Here is a 19,990-nt window from a genome sequence, read left to right on the forward strand (position 1 = left end):
GAACTGAGAGATCAAACATCATTAATCGCCTAATTCTCCCCTCCGTTCTGAGCAGAGAGCCTTGACTGTCAGTCACTGGCTCTCTGCTCTGCCACTACAGCTCTCACTGGAGCACCAGGTTAGGGAGGCAAGGGTGCAGCTGGCTCATTCTCTCTGTGGCACAGCTGAGAGGCTGAGCCAGCTGCCGGTCCAGGCTTCTGGGTAGATCCCGACCATATGGTCAGGATCTTTTCAGAGCCTGGACTGCCTCTATGATGTCAGCTGACAACGGGCTTTAGGGGAACAAACTGCACTATTGTGATCCATAGGAGAAGTATAGTTAAAAAAGCTTTGGCTATACTACAGCTTTAAATGTGTTTCTCTATGTTTTTTCTTAATTTATGACTGTGTAGTACAAAATTCTCCTGAAGAAGCCACCTGTTTGGTGAAACCTGTAGAGATGTAGTGACTACAACAAATAAATGGAATTGTGTTGCTCATGTTCTCTCACATTTTTAAATTTGGATATTTATTATTCTAAATAAAACTATGTTGATTTATATTTGACACATTGTTCTTTCTTTGGCACCTTAAAAATCCCATCTTGTTTAAACAGTATTGGTAAATATTTTCAGGGATGTGGTGCCCTTGATTCCCACTCAAGCCCTGTTTTTTTTCTGCATCTAATCTCTTTTTTGCCACATGACAGAACTAGTGCTTGGTGACTAAATACCCAGCACTGTCACTGTTCTCAGTTTCAAACTGAAGGTTACTGGGCTTCCTGTCTTTGGTCTCAAAAGTCAAATATAGCTCTGCAGAGGTAAAGCACATGGTCCCTTTAATGGTTAATTTTAGGGGTAGAATTTGAATTAAAGTGTAATTCCACTTTTGCCAAGAAAAAACAACAATTTCCTCTGGGTGATCTTTGTTGATTGCAAGGATCTTAACACACTTTGAAGCAGAGTCCTACCTTTATTTTCTCTGAAAATAACTATTGGTTTCACCATGTCCATTGCAGACTGAATCTGAATGGGAGGGGCTATTTCCTTATAATCAACTGGTGCACTCTCAGTTTTCTGGTGAGAAAATCTGCACCATTGGCATCCACGTACAAATACTTAACCCTTGGGGGGTATCTCACCAAAACTGAAATTCCTATTGCAGGGTGTGCTTAAAATTTGACTTCTATGCTAGTGCAGACTGCTGGGAAAATCAGTGAGCCAGTCACACAAGCAGGGCATTACATTTCTGGGGGTGTTTTGTACACTGTTGGTGTACAGAATGCATCCAGGTTGATATTGCAGTACGTTTTACAGAAATATACAGCAGGTTCAGAATGGTAATTTTAATAAAATTAAATTGCAATATAGCTTGCTTGGCAATTGTATGCTATATATTTTTGTGCTATATTTTTTCCTCAAAAATGAAGTTACCCTTTAAGTAAGTGTTAGGATTGTACAAAGTTTTTGGTTATGGGTTTAGGTTAAATTTAGAAATTAATGTAGGTAGAGTTAGACCAATGGTTTAATGTAGGGTAGGTTTAAGTTCAAAGTTTAGCTTAGGGTTCAGGTCAATTCGTTTTCAGATGTAATAACATTTGCTTCATCCAAAACTGGCATACCAGTTAAATTTAGCAGAAAGCTATTGTACAGCCACCTCTTTTCTATATTATACAAATGTGAAGGAAAAGCAGGTTTTGAACTACTGTCTGTGAGAAAAGCAGAAGTTAACTGACAACAACTAATGGTTTAAGAAAAAAAAATTCTATTTTTTATTTAAACTTTTGATTTGGTTCATATTTTACCTTCTATACGTTGTATTGAGCAGTGTACAAAGCAGCTATTTTCAGATCACATGTCAAATTTACATGCTAACCAAAACAAAAACTATTCCATTCAAAGCATCTATAATGAAAACCAATGCAGCGCTCGCATACAAGCTGGTTATACTAAGGCCTCATGCACACTGCTGCTCATGAATGTGAGTTCATGAGCTTTTGGCATTTTTTTTACCAAAGCCCCTGAACACACCTCAATAAAAGCCTATGGGGGGAATTTACTAAAACTGGAGCACTTACAAGCTGGTGCAGCTGTGCATGGTAGCCAATCAGCTTCTAGCTTAGCTTCTTAAATTAAGCTTTGGCAATAAAACCTGGAAGCCGATTGGTTTCTATGCAGAGCTCCACCAGATTTTGCACTCTCCAGTTTACGTAAATCAACCCCCATGTGTCCATGCACACACAGACTTTTATCAGAGTTTAACAGCAACAGCGTTTAGGGCCATTGAAATGTCCCTCTCCTGAACGCAGAAGAATCGCATTCAAGAGTTCAATGTTTTGGCAAAAAAAACGCTAAACATGGCAAAAATGCATCTAAGCACATCTAAACACACCTAAGCGTTAACCACGTTTATTCATTTCCGTGGCAAGTACTCTGGCCAATTAAATGAATAAATGTCTTAGCGCTAAATGCGGTACTGCTTTTACACGTATTTTTGCCGCATTTAGTGTTTTTCTGCTGCAAGCAGAAAAACGTTCCACTGTGCATGAGGCCTTATAAGAAACAGATTAGGATAATAAAATATTTATAACATGTCAACTATGACAAAAAAAAATCAGTAATAATAATATAATATAGCTATATACTTCATGTTTTAAAAATAATTTGAATATGTATATGCAAATTATATATTTATTTAAAGCTCATGAAACAAGCATCAATAATGTAAATTCATGTAACTAACAATAGACAAATAGTAGCCATTTTAGTTTGAATATTTAGTAAAATATTTAGGCAGCCAATCTCATTAAGATGAATGTTGCCATTTTTACTGATGAACAATTTAACATCCTTACAAAAGTTTTATCAATATTATTATTAATTATGCTGTACAGATTCTCAGCTAATATCAGTAGGTTATGAAGACCTAAAATTGCCATTTTTATTTCCTATTAAATAAATCTAGTGGTGCTCTGAGCCTTTTCCAGTTATTGAATCCTAATTTTGGTAACAATAGCGCATTTTTTGTGTTACTATACATAAAAAGAAACTAAAATAAGAAAGACACAATCTCCCCTGGGCAAAAAATGTGTTTTGCGCTTTGCATGTTCTTTCTGAAAACATACTTTTTATAAGTTTAACTTTATGCTACCAAGGAACTGTGTAATCAGGGAAATTAAGCAGTATTTGGGGCAACATTTCAGAATAAAAATTAAAAAGGGGTTAAGAAAGCATTACAGTGTGGTAAAGGTTAAGGTTCAGATATATACTTTTTGAACGTGCGTTCTTACTACCACTATACCTAAAGCAAACCAGCCATTGGTATGAGGCAGGACAATGTCAACTTATTCTGGACTGCTAATTAATCAAAACTTCAGCAAGGACACCACCCTAGACTAAGTAGTCCTTACTAAAGTTTGCTTTAGCGATTAAATCAAAACTATTTATATAAGAAATTTATAGAAGCGAACCCCAACATTCATAAATTAGAAATAAAATTCCTAAAAAATTTTAAAAAAATTAAGGTAACCTGTCAGAATTTGGAGGAGCACATAATTGCACTCCTACATATGATGTCCATACGTATAATTTCCATGATAAAATGACTAGCAGCTTTTACAACTGTCGACACCATGATTATTGCCTGTAGTTCTTTCATGAGTGGTTCCATATGTACCTTTTACTTTGTAAGTGGATAGAAAGAAAACAAACAGCCACTATTAGCTAAAAATCTAATGTTTCTAATTAAGTGCTTTGCAGGTCTGAATCTTCTCACAACTGGATATGAAGTTCACACAAGAGACAGACAAAAATGCAAGTTAGTTCATTTCTCTTGTATGTCATTACAAAACTTGCAGGTCTTCTATGCAATTCGACATACTCCAGACTTAGCCGAGTTGTCATTAGCTGTGGAATTTCTTCTGACATCATTTAATTCTGCATTTAGTTCATCATAAATGCCAGTCTCAATCATTTCCTCCTGCCATGGTATAGGGATATTGCCTGAAGCAAACTCATCAAAGAACTGCTTGTCATTTTCTTCAACGTTGACCCCTTTAACTGTTGAAAATGCCCCAACATCTTGAATATCCTTTGCATAGACAGTTCTGGAGTCAGGGGTGAAAGGTGGTGGAAGAATACCTTTCAATGTGAACAAAAAGAAAGATTAGGAACAAAATATTAGCATAAAGTAACTGTAAATATCTGCTGTAGGTCTCCCTGTAGGGAAACTAAACTCAAACTTAAGCTGTTCCAGTACATGCCTGTCCTTACTTTAAAGGATACGTTCACCTTTTCAGGCAGAATTTCACTTTTCATAATGAATAGAAGCGTTTTCCAATGCCATTTCTGGCACAGCCATCCCAATGTGATCATCTCTCACTTACCTTGACCTCAGGAGGTTTACTTTTGTATCAGTTTATTTGAATGTTTGAACACATTTTCATATTGCATAATTTCCTGTCGATGGTCCCTCAGCATTCACTTCCTGTAGCCCACTTCCCAGTCTCATTCACTACCTTGTTGCATCACAGAAGAGGGTATGGTAGGGTGTGTTCACCACTCTGGACCTAAACTCCCTCATTACAATACTACCTTCCTTCCATCAGCTATGTAGTACAGGGGCCTGTCTGATTTGATACAAATGAAATAGATTGTTCTGGTGTCTCCTATTCCGTACTTCTGGTGAATCCAAAAGAAATTGCACAGAGATTGTGCAATCAGATTGAATAGTGTATGGCCATCTTTATACAAATACATAGGAGGGAGTGGACGGAGACACTCAGTTGTCAGGCCCCGTTCACATCTCCATGTAGTGAAGACCCACATTCCCACATGTGTTTGTTTTGGGTGTTTTGGAGCATTTTCACTTGTCAAGCATAGGGTAGTCCATTCACTTGAATGGGCTGCTATACACCCAACAATTGCCCCAGAAATGCTCCCGAATGTTTTTTGGAGTGGAGCACGGTGTGTTTCTAAAGTTTTTGGTGCATTTGCCGCACTTGGGCTGCCTTTATCCGCCTCCCACCCGCCATATAAGGAAATGACGGGAGGCTGGCGCCTCTCTCATTCTGGAACAATGTCATATGATGTCCTCCCACTCTAGCTGCACATGCACGCCCCTGGATAGATGATACGCAGTGTCCCTGGGACACAGCGGATCGCCAATCGCAGTAAAGAGCAGATGACATAGGCTCTATCATGTGATCAGCTGTGTCCAATCACAGCTGACCACATGTAAACAGTAAATACCGATAAGCGCCAATCCTCACAGTGGACATCTACACTGATCATCAGGGCACTGATGATCAGTGTAGTCCCATCGGTGCTACCTGTCAGTGTCCATAATTACCACCTGTAAGAGCCCATCAATGGAACATACTAGTGCCCATCAGTGCACATCAATGCCACATATCAGTGCACATCAATGCCACATAAGTGCCCATCAGTGCTGCCTATCAGTGCCACCTATCAGTGCTCATCTGTGCCGCCAATCAGTGAAAGTCAGTGCTGTTTATCAGTGTTCGTCAGTGCCGCCTAGCAGTGCCCATCAGTGTTGCGTAATAGTTCCAATCAATGCCGCCTATCAGTGCCAGTCAGTGCCGCTTATTAGTGCCATATATGAGTGCTGCCTTTCAGTGCCCATCAGTGATGCCTGTCAATTCCCATCAGTGCCATCTATCAGTGCCTTGTCATCAGTGCAGCCTATCAGTGCCCATCAGTGCAGCCTATCAGTGCCCATCACTGCAGCCTCATTAGCGCACATCAGTGAAGGAGAAAAATTACTTACTTACAAAATTTTATAACAGAAGCTAAGAAAAAACTTTTTTTTTGCTTTTTTAGTTTGTTTAGCAAAAAAATAAAAACCCAGTGGTGATTAAATACCACCAAAATAAAGCTTTATCTGTCTAGAAAAAATCCTAAAAATTTTGTTTGGGTACAGTGTTGCATGATCGCGCAATTGTCATTCAAAGTGCAACAGCATTGAAAGCTAAAAATTGGCCTGGGCAGGAAGGGGGTAAAAGTGCCCGGTAGGGAAGTGGTTAACATGTAATGACAACACAAACATGATGCACATTTGCAGTGTGTTTCCGATAGCATGGCAAAGCGTGCATTTTCTGTGCAGTCTGGCATGCGTTCAGGAATACACAGATTAGAATGGAGCCTCCTTGTTCTGTGTAAATGCACCAATTACACTTTCAGGCCCCATTCACACCAAGGGTAGTGGTTGCGCTGGTTTTTTGGCTCTTTTTTCTAGTGACAGACATACTGCAGTCCATTGATTTCAATGGGCTGCGCTACACATGGCAAAGTAGCTCAAGAGACATTTTGGGTTGCACATTTTTACTACACGTTTTTCTGCATTAGTCACTCATTTTTTAATGTGGCAAAATGTGTGCTTGTTTCTGTTTTTGGTGTGCCATTAACAATTAATAACACTGAAAGCAACTAGTTAATTTTAGGTGTATAAATGTGGCCACACACTATACAATCTGCTTGTACAATCTCTGTACAATCTCCTTTAGATTTACCAAAACTATATAATAGGAGGACACACTATCTATCCAATCACTCTATATCCAATCAAGCTGGCCCTTGCATTACATCAGGGGTGTCCCGTGGGCTGCATTTGGCCTGAGCCAGTCTGAAGGGACTCTGGGGTAGCCAGGCAAATGCACGTGGGCAGAGATCCCAGGGATGCTGTGAAAAAAGAGTTGATGGGTGAAGGGTGTGTGCTAATGAGGTCAGTGCAGGATGTGTGTGCTAATGAGATCATCTAGTAATCTGCTTCCGGAGTCCTACTGGCTACTCTGTCCACTATCTACATTCCAGGAATTGAAAAAAGCTTTCTAAGAAATTTACCAAGGGTTAAGGTAAAGCCTTTTTCTTTAGATTCTTTAGATCAAAGAGGGCTTAAATATTTTTGCAACTGAGGTACGTTAATTATATATTGGTGCATAGGGGAGCTGGATTTTTTTTTTAAAGTGAATTTAGCCTTTAATCTGTTCTCCCCACTACAAATTTAAATTTGCACAAGGTTTATCAAGCTCTCCCCACCATACATGATCATGCTCTTGTATGGCACTGGGAACACAGACAGCAAGCATTGCACTGTAGGAGGCAGGAAGGCTGTATGTGTGATCTGTGCTAGGTACCCATAAGTAGCAGTTATTTCTTATGGTGTTGGGCAAACTGGGTGAAATTGAAATCAGGGGTGCCACGGTGCCTGCATTGCAGAGGCAGGTATAGTTTTGGATTAGCCATGCAAAGAAGCTTGAGATAATTTATTTTCATATGGTCCCTACCACACTATTCATACTGTACCTATTCACTACCGAATCACACACTTGCAGAACATTAGAACTGACTGCTAAAAGAGGTGTGTTGATAACAACAGATTGTGCACTGGCCTACGCATGCCTGCACCTGGGCTATTGGGAGCAGACATGCGTGTATGGCATGAGTGGGTTTGGTGAGCATGTTCTCTTGTGGATTCACTGCATAAATTATGTGCTGGAAGCATAGAGAGGGAACCCTCACAAAATGATTAAATTAATTGACCGCTTCAACTATAACAATAGTAACAAATACAATAATATAGTAATAATAGAATATTAATCATAATAATCAAACGTAATTTGCCAGATCTTTTAATTTAAAAGGATGGCACTGTTTTAAAACTAACACCTTCAAAAACCCCACGGCAGGAAATACCCTCCTCCATGCCACCAGCCATCATCCTTGGCCCCTTATTCATGGAATCCTTATTGGTTATTCCAGTACTCACAGAAAAATGGTATGGACATTTGGAATTGTGCCTTAAATGTGAGGGATTTAGGGATGGAGATACCCCATCCTTATTTGTCCTGAGGTTTGTGTGTGTCTGTGAGACCTGTGGTACAGTAATTAGGAGCATTTTGTGAGTACAAAGACTATGGCATAGACAAGCAGTGTATAGAGCAACTAGGCTCAGGTTCTGTTTAACCATCCCTCTTTAAGCCACTCCCACTGTTAGGTGCAAGTGGACTACGCATGCTGCAGGATTAATTTTTCGGCTCCATTCAAGGGTTCCTCAGGTATTTTATACTCCTAGTCATGTTCAAATTTGTTACACTGTTCTGCTTTTTTTGCTTTAAAGGAGAAGTACAGCCAAAGCTCTTTTGGCTGTACTTCTCCTGTGGCTGTTGGCTGACATCACTCAGCCAGTCCAGGCTGGGGAAAGATCCCGACTTTAAAGTCAGGATCCACCCCAGAGTCTGGAGCGGCACCTGACTCAGCCTCTCAGTGAAGCGCTGAGAGCTTTAGCCAGCTACTCCCTCCCCCTCCACAGCCCAGTACTCCAGTGAGCGCTGGGGGGGGGGGGAGCAGAGCAGAGATCGGTGACTGACAGTCACTGCTCTCTGCTCAGAGTGGCTGTGAGAACTCAGCGATCAGTGGTCATGTGATCACTGAGGTCTCACACTTCCAGCCGGCGGGGGACAGATGCAGCATCGGAACGATCCTGCATCCACCTAGGTAAGTATAAATGAGGGGGGGAAAAGCCACACTCCCCTTTTAAATCAAGACAGATTACTTGTTATGGGTATTGTTAATGTTTACATATTGCTTATATTCTTTTAATATCAATTCTCTTAGTTTCTAATAGGAGTTTCTATTATACTTCAGGTTTTCAGTAAAAAATGTGCTCTTTCAGTAAAATTTCAGTGTTTTGTCAATAAAATGTCATGAGGGCTGGAAACCCTTTACCAGCCTCTTGAAATCTCCTGTACATCAAAATTTAGACCATGATAGGGAGAAACAGCACAAGGGGCCAGTCAGTTGCACTGCAGCATGCATGTGCTAACAAGGAACAATCTGATTGGTGGAGAGAGCAGAGTGAAAGAGATAAACTCATATACCTGCAGTTTCTCCTTTCTTTGTCCAAGCACAGGCTGAGGGAAGGGCAAAAATTCTGAAAGTTACATAATTGCAGCAGACAAAAAATCCAATCTTCAGCTGTGCTATACAGGGCTGTGCTGTGTGGCAGAGCTGCAAATCCTAAGCCTGGATGGACAGAAATACAACTCCTCTGGCAGGTAAAACAACTGTCATATATGTATTTCATCTGTTTATTTAGTTTTCTGCCTTGAGTTCAGCTTTAAACATAGATAAAATCTAAAATGACGCTGTTACATGACATACAGTACATATTGTTAAAGAAGCCATGTTTTTTTCCATTATAATAGCGAGACTCATGTGCCAGACCTACCAGCTTCAAGCTTCCTCCAGTTTATTTCTCTAAAGAAAGGAACTACTCGCAGATCATTACAATTTCCATTTCGATACCCAAGCCGTTTCTTGGGATCTTTCTCCAGTAAGGCTTCACAGAATGATTTGCACTCATCACCAAACTTCTCTGTGTATGTCACTGTGTCGTTTATGATTCGGCTCTTTAACTCCTTGGGTTCAACCTAATATAACAAAGAAACAATGCAAATAATATACCATTATTCTACAAAATCAAATGCAAGTGTAGGATTGATTATCAGGACTACTTGAGATATGGATTTCTTTTTAGATTAAATAGTTTTCTCATAAAATTGCTCTTTAAAGTATAACTAAAGGCAAAACCTTTTTTTTTTTTGTTTTGGACAGGATGGAGATAGATTAAATGCTTGTCAATTTTTATTGCTGTCTGGGCCCCTATTAGGGAGATTCACCCTCTCTATTTGTCTTGTTTACCATTATCATTGAAAGTGAAAGAAATGTTTTGGGGTGGTCCCCAGAAAAATAATAGAAGAGAAATCTTCCAATGGAAACACTGGTTCGGGTAACCTGGGAGGCCCCAAGGGATTCCCTTCATTTCCTCTTACTACCAGTTTTGGCTATGGGACAGGAAGTGAAGGTAAATCTCTCCAAAGGTGACATAGATGACCCTGACAGGGGTTATAACCCTCCTTTACTCTATCCAAAATGAAAAAAAATGTTGCCTATAGTTCTACTTTAAGTATATGTATTTTTCTTTCTTTTGAAGATTTAAGAAGCGAGATACACCCAGCTCCTCTGATGGTGTTACTATGTCTACAAAGAGTAATTACCTCTAGTATAAATCACTAGGTAGCTCTGAACTTTTTTTACTCCAGCAATATACCAATATACTGCACATAATGTGCAGTATATTATACTTGTTAAGTGTTCAGGGCTCGCAAACAGTATAATTTATATCACAGTTGCAAGTGATGCTATATATATACATATATATATATATATATACTGTGTATATGTACCACTGCTTAAAGTGGTTCTAAAGCTTGAGCCCTGGTTCACACTGAAGCGGTGCGGAATTTAAAGCGATTTCTGTGCAAATTCCTCACCGTATCAGAATCACACCCCGTTCATGCGAACCGCTGCGGGTGTGTATGTTGAGTTAACAACACCCCAAAAGCGGTCCGCAAAACGCGGCGCAATGTGCAGAATTGGACTGCATAGGTGTAAATACCCATGCGATCCAATTCTAGTGCGGACCAAAAAAAGGGTCCTTCACGTTTTTGGTGTGGGTGCGATGAAATTAGAGCCATACAGAATGTATGGCTCCAATTGCACCGCACGCAAATCGTATGTGATTTGCACAGGAAGGCAGTGCGGTTCCTGTGTTAATCACATGCGATACACCGCACTGCATATATGTGAACCCAGGCTTAAGGTTTTTTACATTAATGTATTCTATGCATAAAGGTAAAAATCCTTTTGTGACTCAGCTCTTCCCCCCCAAAAGATCCCCCCCTTAGACTTATCTGATCCCCATAATGTTCCAGAGCTGTGCATGAGAGCAGAGGCTCTCCCGGCTCTGTCCCTCCTTACAGGGCAGATAGATAGTAGTGGGAGCTATTGACAGGGCCGTGTCTGTATATATGGTCTCAGACAGTGGATTCCCCTATAGGAAGTGGCTTCTTATGGGGGCACTGGATGAAGAGGAGGAGCCAGAAGCGCTGGCAATGGACCAGAGAAAAAGAGGATCAGTGCTTCTCTGTGCAAAATCATTGTACAGAGCAGGTAAGTATGAGATGTTTGTTATTTTAATAAAAATCTTTAATGCTTTACAATAAAAAATGATTTACAATCACTTTAACAGTTGCAATACTGTATGTCCTAAGCTAATATGAAGGTAAACATGATCCAGCTAGCAACAAATTTGTAACTAACCACCAAAGTAAAGCTGATATACTGTAAAAACACAAATTAATGCAAATAAATAGTCAATAAAAAGTAATATAAAATTTTTTTTTTGCATGCAGCTAGTGTACCTGAATTTGTTTTTGTTCCGGCCTTCTGTGCATAAGCACTCTAGAAGGAGGGCTAACACTAGGAGCTAGTGATGCTCTGCAGATCATCACTGTATAACCAGAAGGCAGAGGATGCATCCTTCACCAATCTAAGCTACTAATGCTGTATTGTAGGCAAGGACCTGGCAGTGTTGTCTGGCAGGATTGTCAGGATCACAAGATTGCAGTTTCCTTTTAACAACTATGTATTTAGCTGATTACCTAGTGTTCGACGTTAGGGAACATGCACATAAACATTTGCAGAAGCAAGGGAGCTCTAGTGTAAAACTCCTGGTGTTTTCTCAGGGAGCCAAAGGTGGTGTTTACCCACTCGTGTGTGTATGATATATTTCCCAGACATGGAAGTTTTGCATGTGGGAAAATGCTTTACAAACACCTGCGTGGGTAGAGGCCAATGCAAAACAGCATCAGCAATTACACAAGTACAAGCATGTACAGCCATGCAATTCAATGGCTGGCTGTTCATTCCACCTGAGGCTCCCTTGCAGCTGCAAACATCTGTGTGCATGTACCCGTAATCTGGGTTCACACTAATGCAGTGTGGTACACCACATGTAATTTGCAAAGGAATCCCATCGCATTCTTGTGCAAATTAAATGCAATGTCTGTGTGGTGTGATTTTAGCCATGCATTTTGTAAGGCTCAAATTACATTCCATCTGCACCAAAAATGTGCAGGACCCTCTTTTTTACCCGCACTTGAATCGCATTACATGGATGTTCTCACCCATGTGAAGCGATTTCTTGCAATTTTACCATGTTTTGCGATCTATTTTGGGGTGTCATTAATTTAACATGGTGGAGAAGGATCTGGGAGTTCTGGTATATCGCAAGCTTAATAAAGACATGCAATGCCAAGCTGCGGTTTCTAAAGCGAGCAAAATCCTCTCTTGTATTAAGAGGTATAGACTCCAGAGAGAGAGATATCATTTTACCCCTGTACTAATCATTAGTAACACCTCATGTGGAATATGCAGTTCAGTTTTGGGCACCAATTCACAAAAAGAACATTGGGGAACTGGAGAAAGTACAGAGAAGGGCAACCAAACTGATAAGAGGCATGGAGGAGCTCAACTATGAGGAGAGATTAGAGGAACTGAATTTATTCACTCTTGAGAAAAGGAGATTAAGGGGGGATATGATCAACATGTATAAATACATCAATGGTTCATATAGTGAACTCGGTGTAGAGCTATTCACCCCGAGGTCATCACAGAGGACAAGGGGGCACTCTTTACGTCTGGAGGAAAAGAAATTTAATCTCCAAACACGGAAAGGTTTCTTCACAGTGAGAACTGTGAAAATATGGAATAGACTCCCTCAAGAGTTGGTTCTGGCCAGCTCAGTGGCTTGCTTCAAAAAAAGCCTGGATTCTTTATTAGATACACAGAATATAACTGGATACTAACATTTATAGGTAATGTTGATCCAGGGAATATCCGAATGCCTCTCGGGGGATCAGGAAAGAATTTTTTTCCCAGCAGGCGCAAATTGGATCATGCTTTGCTGGATTTTTTTTTCCTTCCTCTGGATCAACTGTGGGTATAGGATTATAACTTTTTTTATGGTTGAACTGGATGGACTTTTGTCTTTTTTCAACCAGACTAACTACGTAACTATGTAACCCGCACCAGATCACATTAAGCCATACGATTGCAATGCAGTGTGGGAAACACACAGGATTCACAGCGTTTCCCCCACTGCATTAGTGTGAACGCAGGTCTTAATCAACTGGGATTTTAGCTGCTTGGACAGAGTTCAGCTTTAATCAATTACATATTTAAGTAATGTTCATATTTATTGGATTTCTAGAATGTTTCACTCAAAGCCTATCATGACACCATCCTTCTACATGAAGCTTTAGCCAAGACTTATCTTATGCAAAGCCTGACACCTATAATATAGTTTAAAATGTCCTATGCCACACCTAAATTATAGTGGGCATAAAATGATCTGGTGCTCAGCATTATACCCAAAACTCACTAGAACCTTATCTAATATATTTTAGATGATAGTAAAATTCCTTGATCGCTCTCATGTAATGTACTCCTCAGGAAGCACTAAATTCAGAGTTTGACTGCCATAATTCTAAGCATTTTTAATTAACATGCATTATCACTACTTATAACAGTCATTACCAATGTGGGAAATAATAAAGTGATAAAGGCATAAGCAGCAATTGCTACAGTTTCTGATCAATATACAAGAATTCCAATGGCATTTCCAGCAGTACATCACTGTACAGGACAGAAATTGATGAAATAGTGTTATTCAGCATAATCCTAGTACAAGAAAATGGCCATAAATAGATATTCTCCATTGTAGAAAGTGATAATACACAATTTTGCAGTAGAAGCAATAAAAGTAATATGATAAGTTGTCTGAAATGCTATTTAGCATTAATTCTCAGAAGAGGTTATTCATTACCTTCTCTCCTCGGGACCGAAATGGGCCACGTGCAGCAATCATCTCATACAGAGTTACACCCAAGGAAAAGTAATCCACCGAGTAATCATATTCTTCTCCGTTCAGTAATTCTGGAGCCATAAATCCTGTAAAAAAGATCTATGTAATCAAAAAGTATGTGTGTAAATGCTCTACAATGTATTATATTGGACTGTATTTTTCAAGTACACTGGGGACATTGAAGTTACACAAATAAAGGACACTACAAAGACATATTTTTTTTCCCTATTACACAACCTAGTGACCCAGAAAGCGCATTTTATAGAAATGAGATAATAAAACTAAGCAACATAAAACCAATAAAAGAATAATTATATCACACATTTAATATATATTATGGGGAAACAAAGCAACTTTGCAAATATGAACCCTTATCACCGCCTATTCCTGTTCTTGATAGTAGTCTTTACATACAGGACAGTATAAATATTGCAGTGTTTACATTCCATTTGTCTGCAACCCTCACTAGATCTGGCTTCTGGTTTACATACCTGATTTAAGCCTTCGCTGCCAAGAGCCATGATTGACAATGTCCATTCTGCGTTGAACTCATATTATCAGTGAAGATCTAAAATTCTAGAAGCATGGCAGTTCCAGCTCCCATATCAGATGTAATTCCCAACATCCAGTTTTGGAACATAAAATGCAAACCTGGGGGGAAACCTGCTGGCATCCTTGTTCTCAGTCCTAGTCTGAAAATATGTGATCACTGCAACAGGGCTTAACCTTTGCAGAGACTATCTGCTTCCAGCTGTTTGAGATGCTTCTCCACTGTATTTGCTGTATATATATATATATATATATATATATATATATATATATATATATATATATAAAATATGCGCTACAGCTTAGACGTTGCCATTTATGTCCTCTGCCTGTGGCAAAACTGAATAGGCAGTGGACCAGATATCTTCCTTGTTCTCAATCCCTGTCTGCAATTACAGTGCAGATGCAGACAAGCTGAATATAAACAGGATTGTGCCTATAATGGCAGCTCTAAAAGCACAGAAAAAAGGGAAGAGAGAGGATAAAAGTTGCTAACTACCTCTGGATATATTAAAAGGGAAATATGTTTTAAGGATCATGCGATAATATTCTCCAGTCTATTAGTACTTTGAGAGGCAGCTCAAAAAGTCACTGGCAAAAAAAGAACTCTATTAAGCTTGAACTGAATCTAAACTGGCTTTATAACTAAACCACAATGCAAAGAAAGCCAATCCAAGGCATTGTACAGCAATGTATAACACAAATAACGCAATACAAAAAAAAGGAAGAATAAAACAGTATCATATTGTTCCAAATGTACAAGGCTACCCTCGGAAGAGTTGCTGGATAAAATGTCTCTGTATACCTGGAGATGACACACCTCACTCACCCAGCACTTACTGACATCTCTTGGGGTACTACAAAGAATTTAGTTGAACAGAAACAGACTGAGGGACAAGTAGTAAGGCAAAGCACCAAGAGGAATTAAAACAATATATTGAACTAAAAAGAAAATTGACCATATAATCATAATTTGCTATCTAGCAATATACAACTAGTGAATAAAGGCTCTTTGGAACAGCTAAACAGTATCTTTCCTTGCTGGTCAGTGGTAGGTGGAGTGAGTGCGTTGAAGTAATATCAACACTCACAATAAGAAAGGAAGTCAGCTTGCAAGGGGATCACCTCTCTGGGTCTCTGTGTGCTCATGCAGACTCAGTTCAATTTAATAGGCAGGAAGAAAGGTTGTTAAAGTGGAACTTCACCCAAAAGGGAAAGTTCCTTCTATTTGCATCCTCCTTCTCCTTCACTGCCACAGTTGGCACTTTTTTGGGGGGAGCGGGTACCTAGTTTTGACAGGTACCCACTCCCACTTTGAAGTGAGATTGCCGCGGCAATCTTTGAAGAAGTTCAGCCCCTCCTACACATGAGTCCCAGAAGACTGCAGGAGCATTCACAAAGCGCAGCATGGAAGGTTTCACTGCCGATCTCCCTTAAGATGTCAATATCTGCACTCGAAGCTGATTGAAGAATCAGCTCGGGTGAGGACATCACTGGATCCCTGGATGGGTAACTATCCTTATTATAATACTTAGGGGGGGGGGGGGGAACTGGAGCTCCTTTTAAGCTCACACTACTTTCTCAGTTAATGCAGACTTTATTTCTCTTAAATTTAAGCAGTGGAAGGATAGGTTCTCTAATGCAGTTCAGACTGCCAGGGTGTTCACAGCATACCTCATACCATCCCAGGGAGAAGATTTTTAATCTAAGCTGCCCCCTATGGTGTTCTTAAAGATGCCCTCCACACGCCTGTATTACTGAGTCCGCAGCTAGTGATCTTAAAGTTGGCTGCTGCATTCATGCACAAGTAACTGTTCAACGTAATTCTGTCAGTTCCACAGTATAATAATGCAGCAACAACAAAAGAAGCAGAAAAGTACCACAGCAACTATAGTCCTAGTTACATGTATTTAATGCTTTATAAATAATGTGTGCAGTAGTGGGCTGAGATTAATATCAGAAATGTTTACAAAAGCTTGCAGTGCATTGAAAATCCAGATACAAAATACTGGTGTAGCACCCCCCCAGTTAGGTGCTAGGAAAAGTAAATTTGATTTGGACCCAATTTAGTCAATGAGGTTATTTTTGTTCTGTTAGGTAAATTTAGTTTGGCTCACTGTACCCAGTGAGGCTGGAATTAGGTTTGGGGTTTAATGTTTAGTGTTAGTGAAGGTACATTTAGTTTAGTTCGCTGTAACCAGTGGAGCTCAGTTTGATTCATCTGGTTTGGTCTTGTTCCAGGAGCTGCATGATTATTTGTTTCTCCCTGTTCACCTGGAGGAGCTCTGGGTAATAGACATGGGAGCATATTATTCAGTAGCTTAATATTTCTGTAGCACCAACCAATCCTTAGGAGGCTCGGCCTAGATGATTCTATGAAAAAGCATAAATACTCTGGAGTAGTGCACAACCTCGTCCCCTTCCTAAGGGGAGATCATCACCTACTGGCTCGTTTGCTTCTCCTGGGCACCCTGCCATGTGCTCATCGAGTGGAGGCCTCAGCTGGGAGGGCCTGAAGTCACTGTTTACTGCTGAAGGCTGGCTGAGAGGGCTGTCGTCTGACAATTTAATCTGGTATCACAAGGAGTACAGATGGGGAGAGATCCTAGAGACTGAGGGCTACAGCCCCTCTTGTGTGTGCTAGAAGGTCAGCCATGTGTTTGCTAAATCATTTGTCCTAAGGAGCATGGCTTATCCATTCCTCATGAGGGAGGCTGTTCACTGAGGAAGATTCAGCATTCTCACTACTGCCTTGCAGAATCTGTCCACTATCTGCTATACAAGGACAGTCTTCAGAGTTATGAGTTCCAAGTTTCAAGAGGCTAGTTCAGTGTCCTCAAAATTCATTATAGTAAGTTACTGGAGTATCCTACTCTCCCTAATCCCCATCCAAGTTCAACCCTTTATTAAAAACATCAAAACCAACCACCCTAGGCTGTTTCTTGAGCCAAAAGAGAGAAAGGACATGTGTGCCTGGCTGCGGAGTCAAAGTGGGAAAAGACCTTAGGACCTACAAAACTGCTGGTCTTTTCGGGGGACCTGCTACACTGGCTATCATAGAGAACATTTCATTAACAATAAAAAAGAATAATAAATATTTCCCAGCCCAAAGAACCACCACAGCAGTGGTTCCTGCTACATAGATAGTTTCTAGTGCTTATTGCAGCACAACAATGGAGTACAATATTTTATGTTTTTAAGTTTTTCAATAAACTGTATTAAATGATAAGTTCACCTTTGGAACATGTTACATATTCCACCCGTTTTTAGGGTGGAACATGTAACATGTTCCCATAGCCGCAGCTGAGCCCGCTGCCCCCCTTCCCTCTGACAGATAGTACGGAGAGAAGTTTCCTCGTACTATCTGTCAGATGTGAAAACAGCGCGGCCATGTGGGGCTCTGCACACGGCCGTGTCACTCATTATTCTGTGAATGAGTGCCTACAAGTCCTGGCAGCCTTAGTGGCTGTGGTCTTGTAGTTTTCAATGAATGCTCCACAGAGCTGTGGTAGTTCATTCAAGCTTCCTGTCAGTATATCTGCTTGCTCGTACTTCCCTTATGACAAGCAGATATTCTGACAGGTCTGCAGGAGACCTGCATGGCATCAGCGATCTACTGATCTCTGCTGCAATACTTTACAGTCTCCTTTGGACAAAAATAATAAATGCACATTTACCTGCAAAAAAAATGCATTTATTATTTTTGTCTAAAAGGTGAACTTATCCTTTAAGCTATGAGACCTCAATTTTTTGCCTTTTCACCACCTTGTACATTCTATTCAATCTGGTTGATATGACATCAGGAAAGTCTTTACGAGAGATAATTTTTTAGATCATTTTGATCTGCTTATTCCATAAAGGGTCTATAATATCTGGTGCTTGGCTGGTGTATCTAGATCACTCAGGAAGTCATGCAGAACACAGTGTTTCACGGTGGGGATGGTGTGTTCAGAGTGATGTGCAGTGTTAGTTTTTCACCACACACAGCGTTTTGCTTTTAGGCCAAAAAGTAAAATTTGGTTTCATCTGACCAGAGAACCTTCTTCCACATGTTTGCTGTGTCCTTGGTTTCTCGCAAACTGCAAACAGGACTTCATATGGATTTCTTTGAACTATGGCTTTCTTCTTGCCACTCTTCCATAAAGGCCAGATTTGTGGAGTGCATGACTAATAGTTGTCCTGTGGACAGATTCTCCCACCTGAGCTGTGGATATCTGCAGCTCCTCCAGAGTTACCATGGACCTCTTGGCTGCTTCTCTGATTAATGCTCTCCTTGCCCAGCCTGTCAGTTTAGGTGGATGGCCATGTCTTGGCAAGTTTGCAGTTGTGCCATACTCTTTCCATTTTCAGATGATGGATTGAACAGTTCTCCGTGAGATGTTCAAAGCTTGGGATATTTTTTTATAACCTAACCCTGCTTTAAACTTCCCTTTCCCTTTCCTGTCTGTTGTGTTCCTTGGCCTTCCTTTACCTTCATGATGCTGTTTGTTCACTAATGTTCTCTAGCAAACCTCTGAGGGCTTCACAGAACAGCTGTATTTATACTGAGGTTAAATGACAAACAGGTGGACTCTGTTTACTAAATAGATTACTTCTGAAGGCAATTGGTTCCACTAGATTTTAGTTAGGGGTATCATAATAAAGGGGGCTGAACACAAATACACACCACACTTTCAGATATGTATTTGTCAAAAAATGTGAAAACCATTTATCATTATCCTTCCACTTCACAATTATGTGCCACTTTGCATTTGTCTATCACATAAAATGTAATTAAAATACATTTACATTTTTGGTTGTAACATGACATAATATGGAACATTTCAAGGGGTATGAATACTTTTTCAAGGCACTATATATACAGTACCATTATAAGAGTTTACTTATACTATATTGCCAAAAGTATTAGATTCAGGTGTTCCAATCACCTCCATGGCCACAAGTGTATTAAATCAAGCACCTAGGCATGCAGACTGCTTCTACAAACATTTGTAAAAGAATGGGTTGCTCTCAGGAACTCAGTGAATTTAAGCATGGTACCATGATAGGTTGCCACCTGTGCAATAAGTCCATCTGTGAAGTTTCCTTGCTACTAAATATTCCATGGCCAAGTGATAGTGGTATTATAACAAAGCAGAAGCAACTGGGTACAACAGCAACTCATCCACGAAGTGGTAGGCCACGTAAAATGACAGAACAGGGTTAGCACATGCTGCTAGTCGCCAACTGTCTGCAGAGTCAATAGCTAAAGACTTCCAAACTTCATCTGGCCTTCAGATTAACACAACAGTGCGTAGAGAGCTTCATGGAATGAGTTTCCATGGATGAGCAGCTGCATCCAAGCCTTACCAAGTGCAATGCAAAGCACCAGATGCAATGGTGTAAGGTCTCTAGAGCAGTGCAGATGTGTTCTCTGGAGTGGCGAATCGTGCTTCTCTGTCTGGAAATCCAATGTGGGTGTCTGGGTTTGGTGGTTGCCAGGAGAACGTTACTTGCCTGACTGCATTGGGCCAAGTGTAAAGTTTGGTGGAGGGGGGATTATGGTGTGGGGTTGCTTTTCAGGGGGTTGGGCTTGGCCCCTTAGTTCCAGTGAAGGGAACTCTTAAAGCGTCAGCATACCAAAACATTTTGGACAATTTCATGCTCCCAACTTTGTGGGAACAGTTTGGGGATGGCC

At 40.3% G+C, this 19,990-nt stretch overlaps 1 protein-coding gene across 1 annotated transcript in view; it reads right to left on the reverse strand.

Annotated features, from left to right (window-relative positions):
- Positions 1-1,726: 1,726 nt before the first annotated feature.
- Positions 1,727-19,990, reverse strand: part of GRK1 (G protein-coupled receptor kinase 1) — a 60,836-nt gene continuing 42,572 nt past the window's right edge. The window contains exons 5-7 of the mRNA XM_089693538.1: positions 13,726-13,850; positions 9,226-9,427; positions 1,727-4,118 (exon numbers count right to left, since the gene is read on the reverse strand). Coding sequence (XP_089549664.1) covers positions 3,841-4,118; positions 9,226-9,427; positions 13,726-13,850 — 605 coding nt within the window. The 3' untranslated portion in view covers positions 1,727-3,840. The remainder of the gene's footprint in view (positions 4,119-9,225; positions 9,428-13,725; positions 13,851-19,990) is intronic.

Source organism: Staurois parvus, unplaced genomic scaffold (genome assembly GCF_062004578.1).
Source record: "Staurois parvus isolate SC_StPar_1 unplaced genomic scaffold, SC_StPar_1.0 ptg000634l, whole genome shotgun sequence".
Taxonomy (NCBI): domain Eukaryota; kingdom Metazoa; phylum Chordata; class Amphibia; order Anura; family Ranidae; genus Staurois; species Staurois parvus.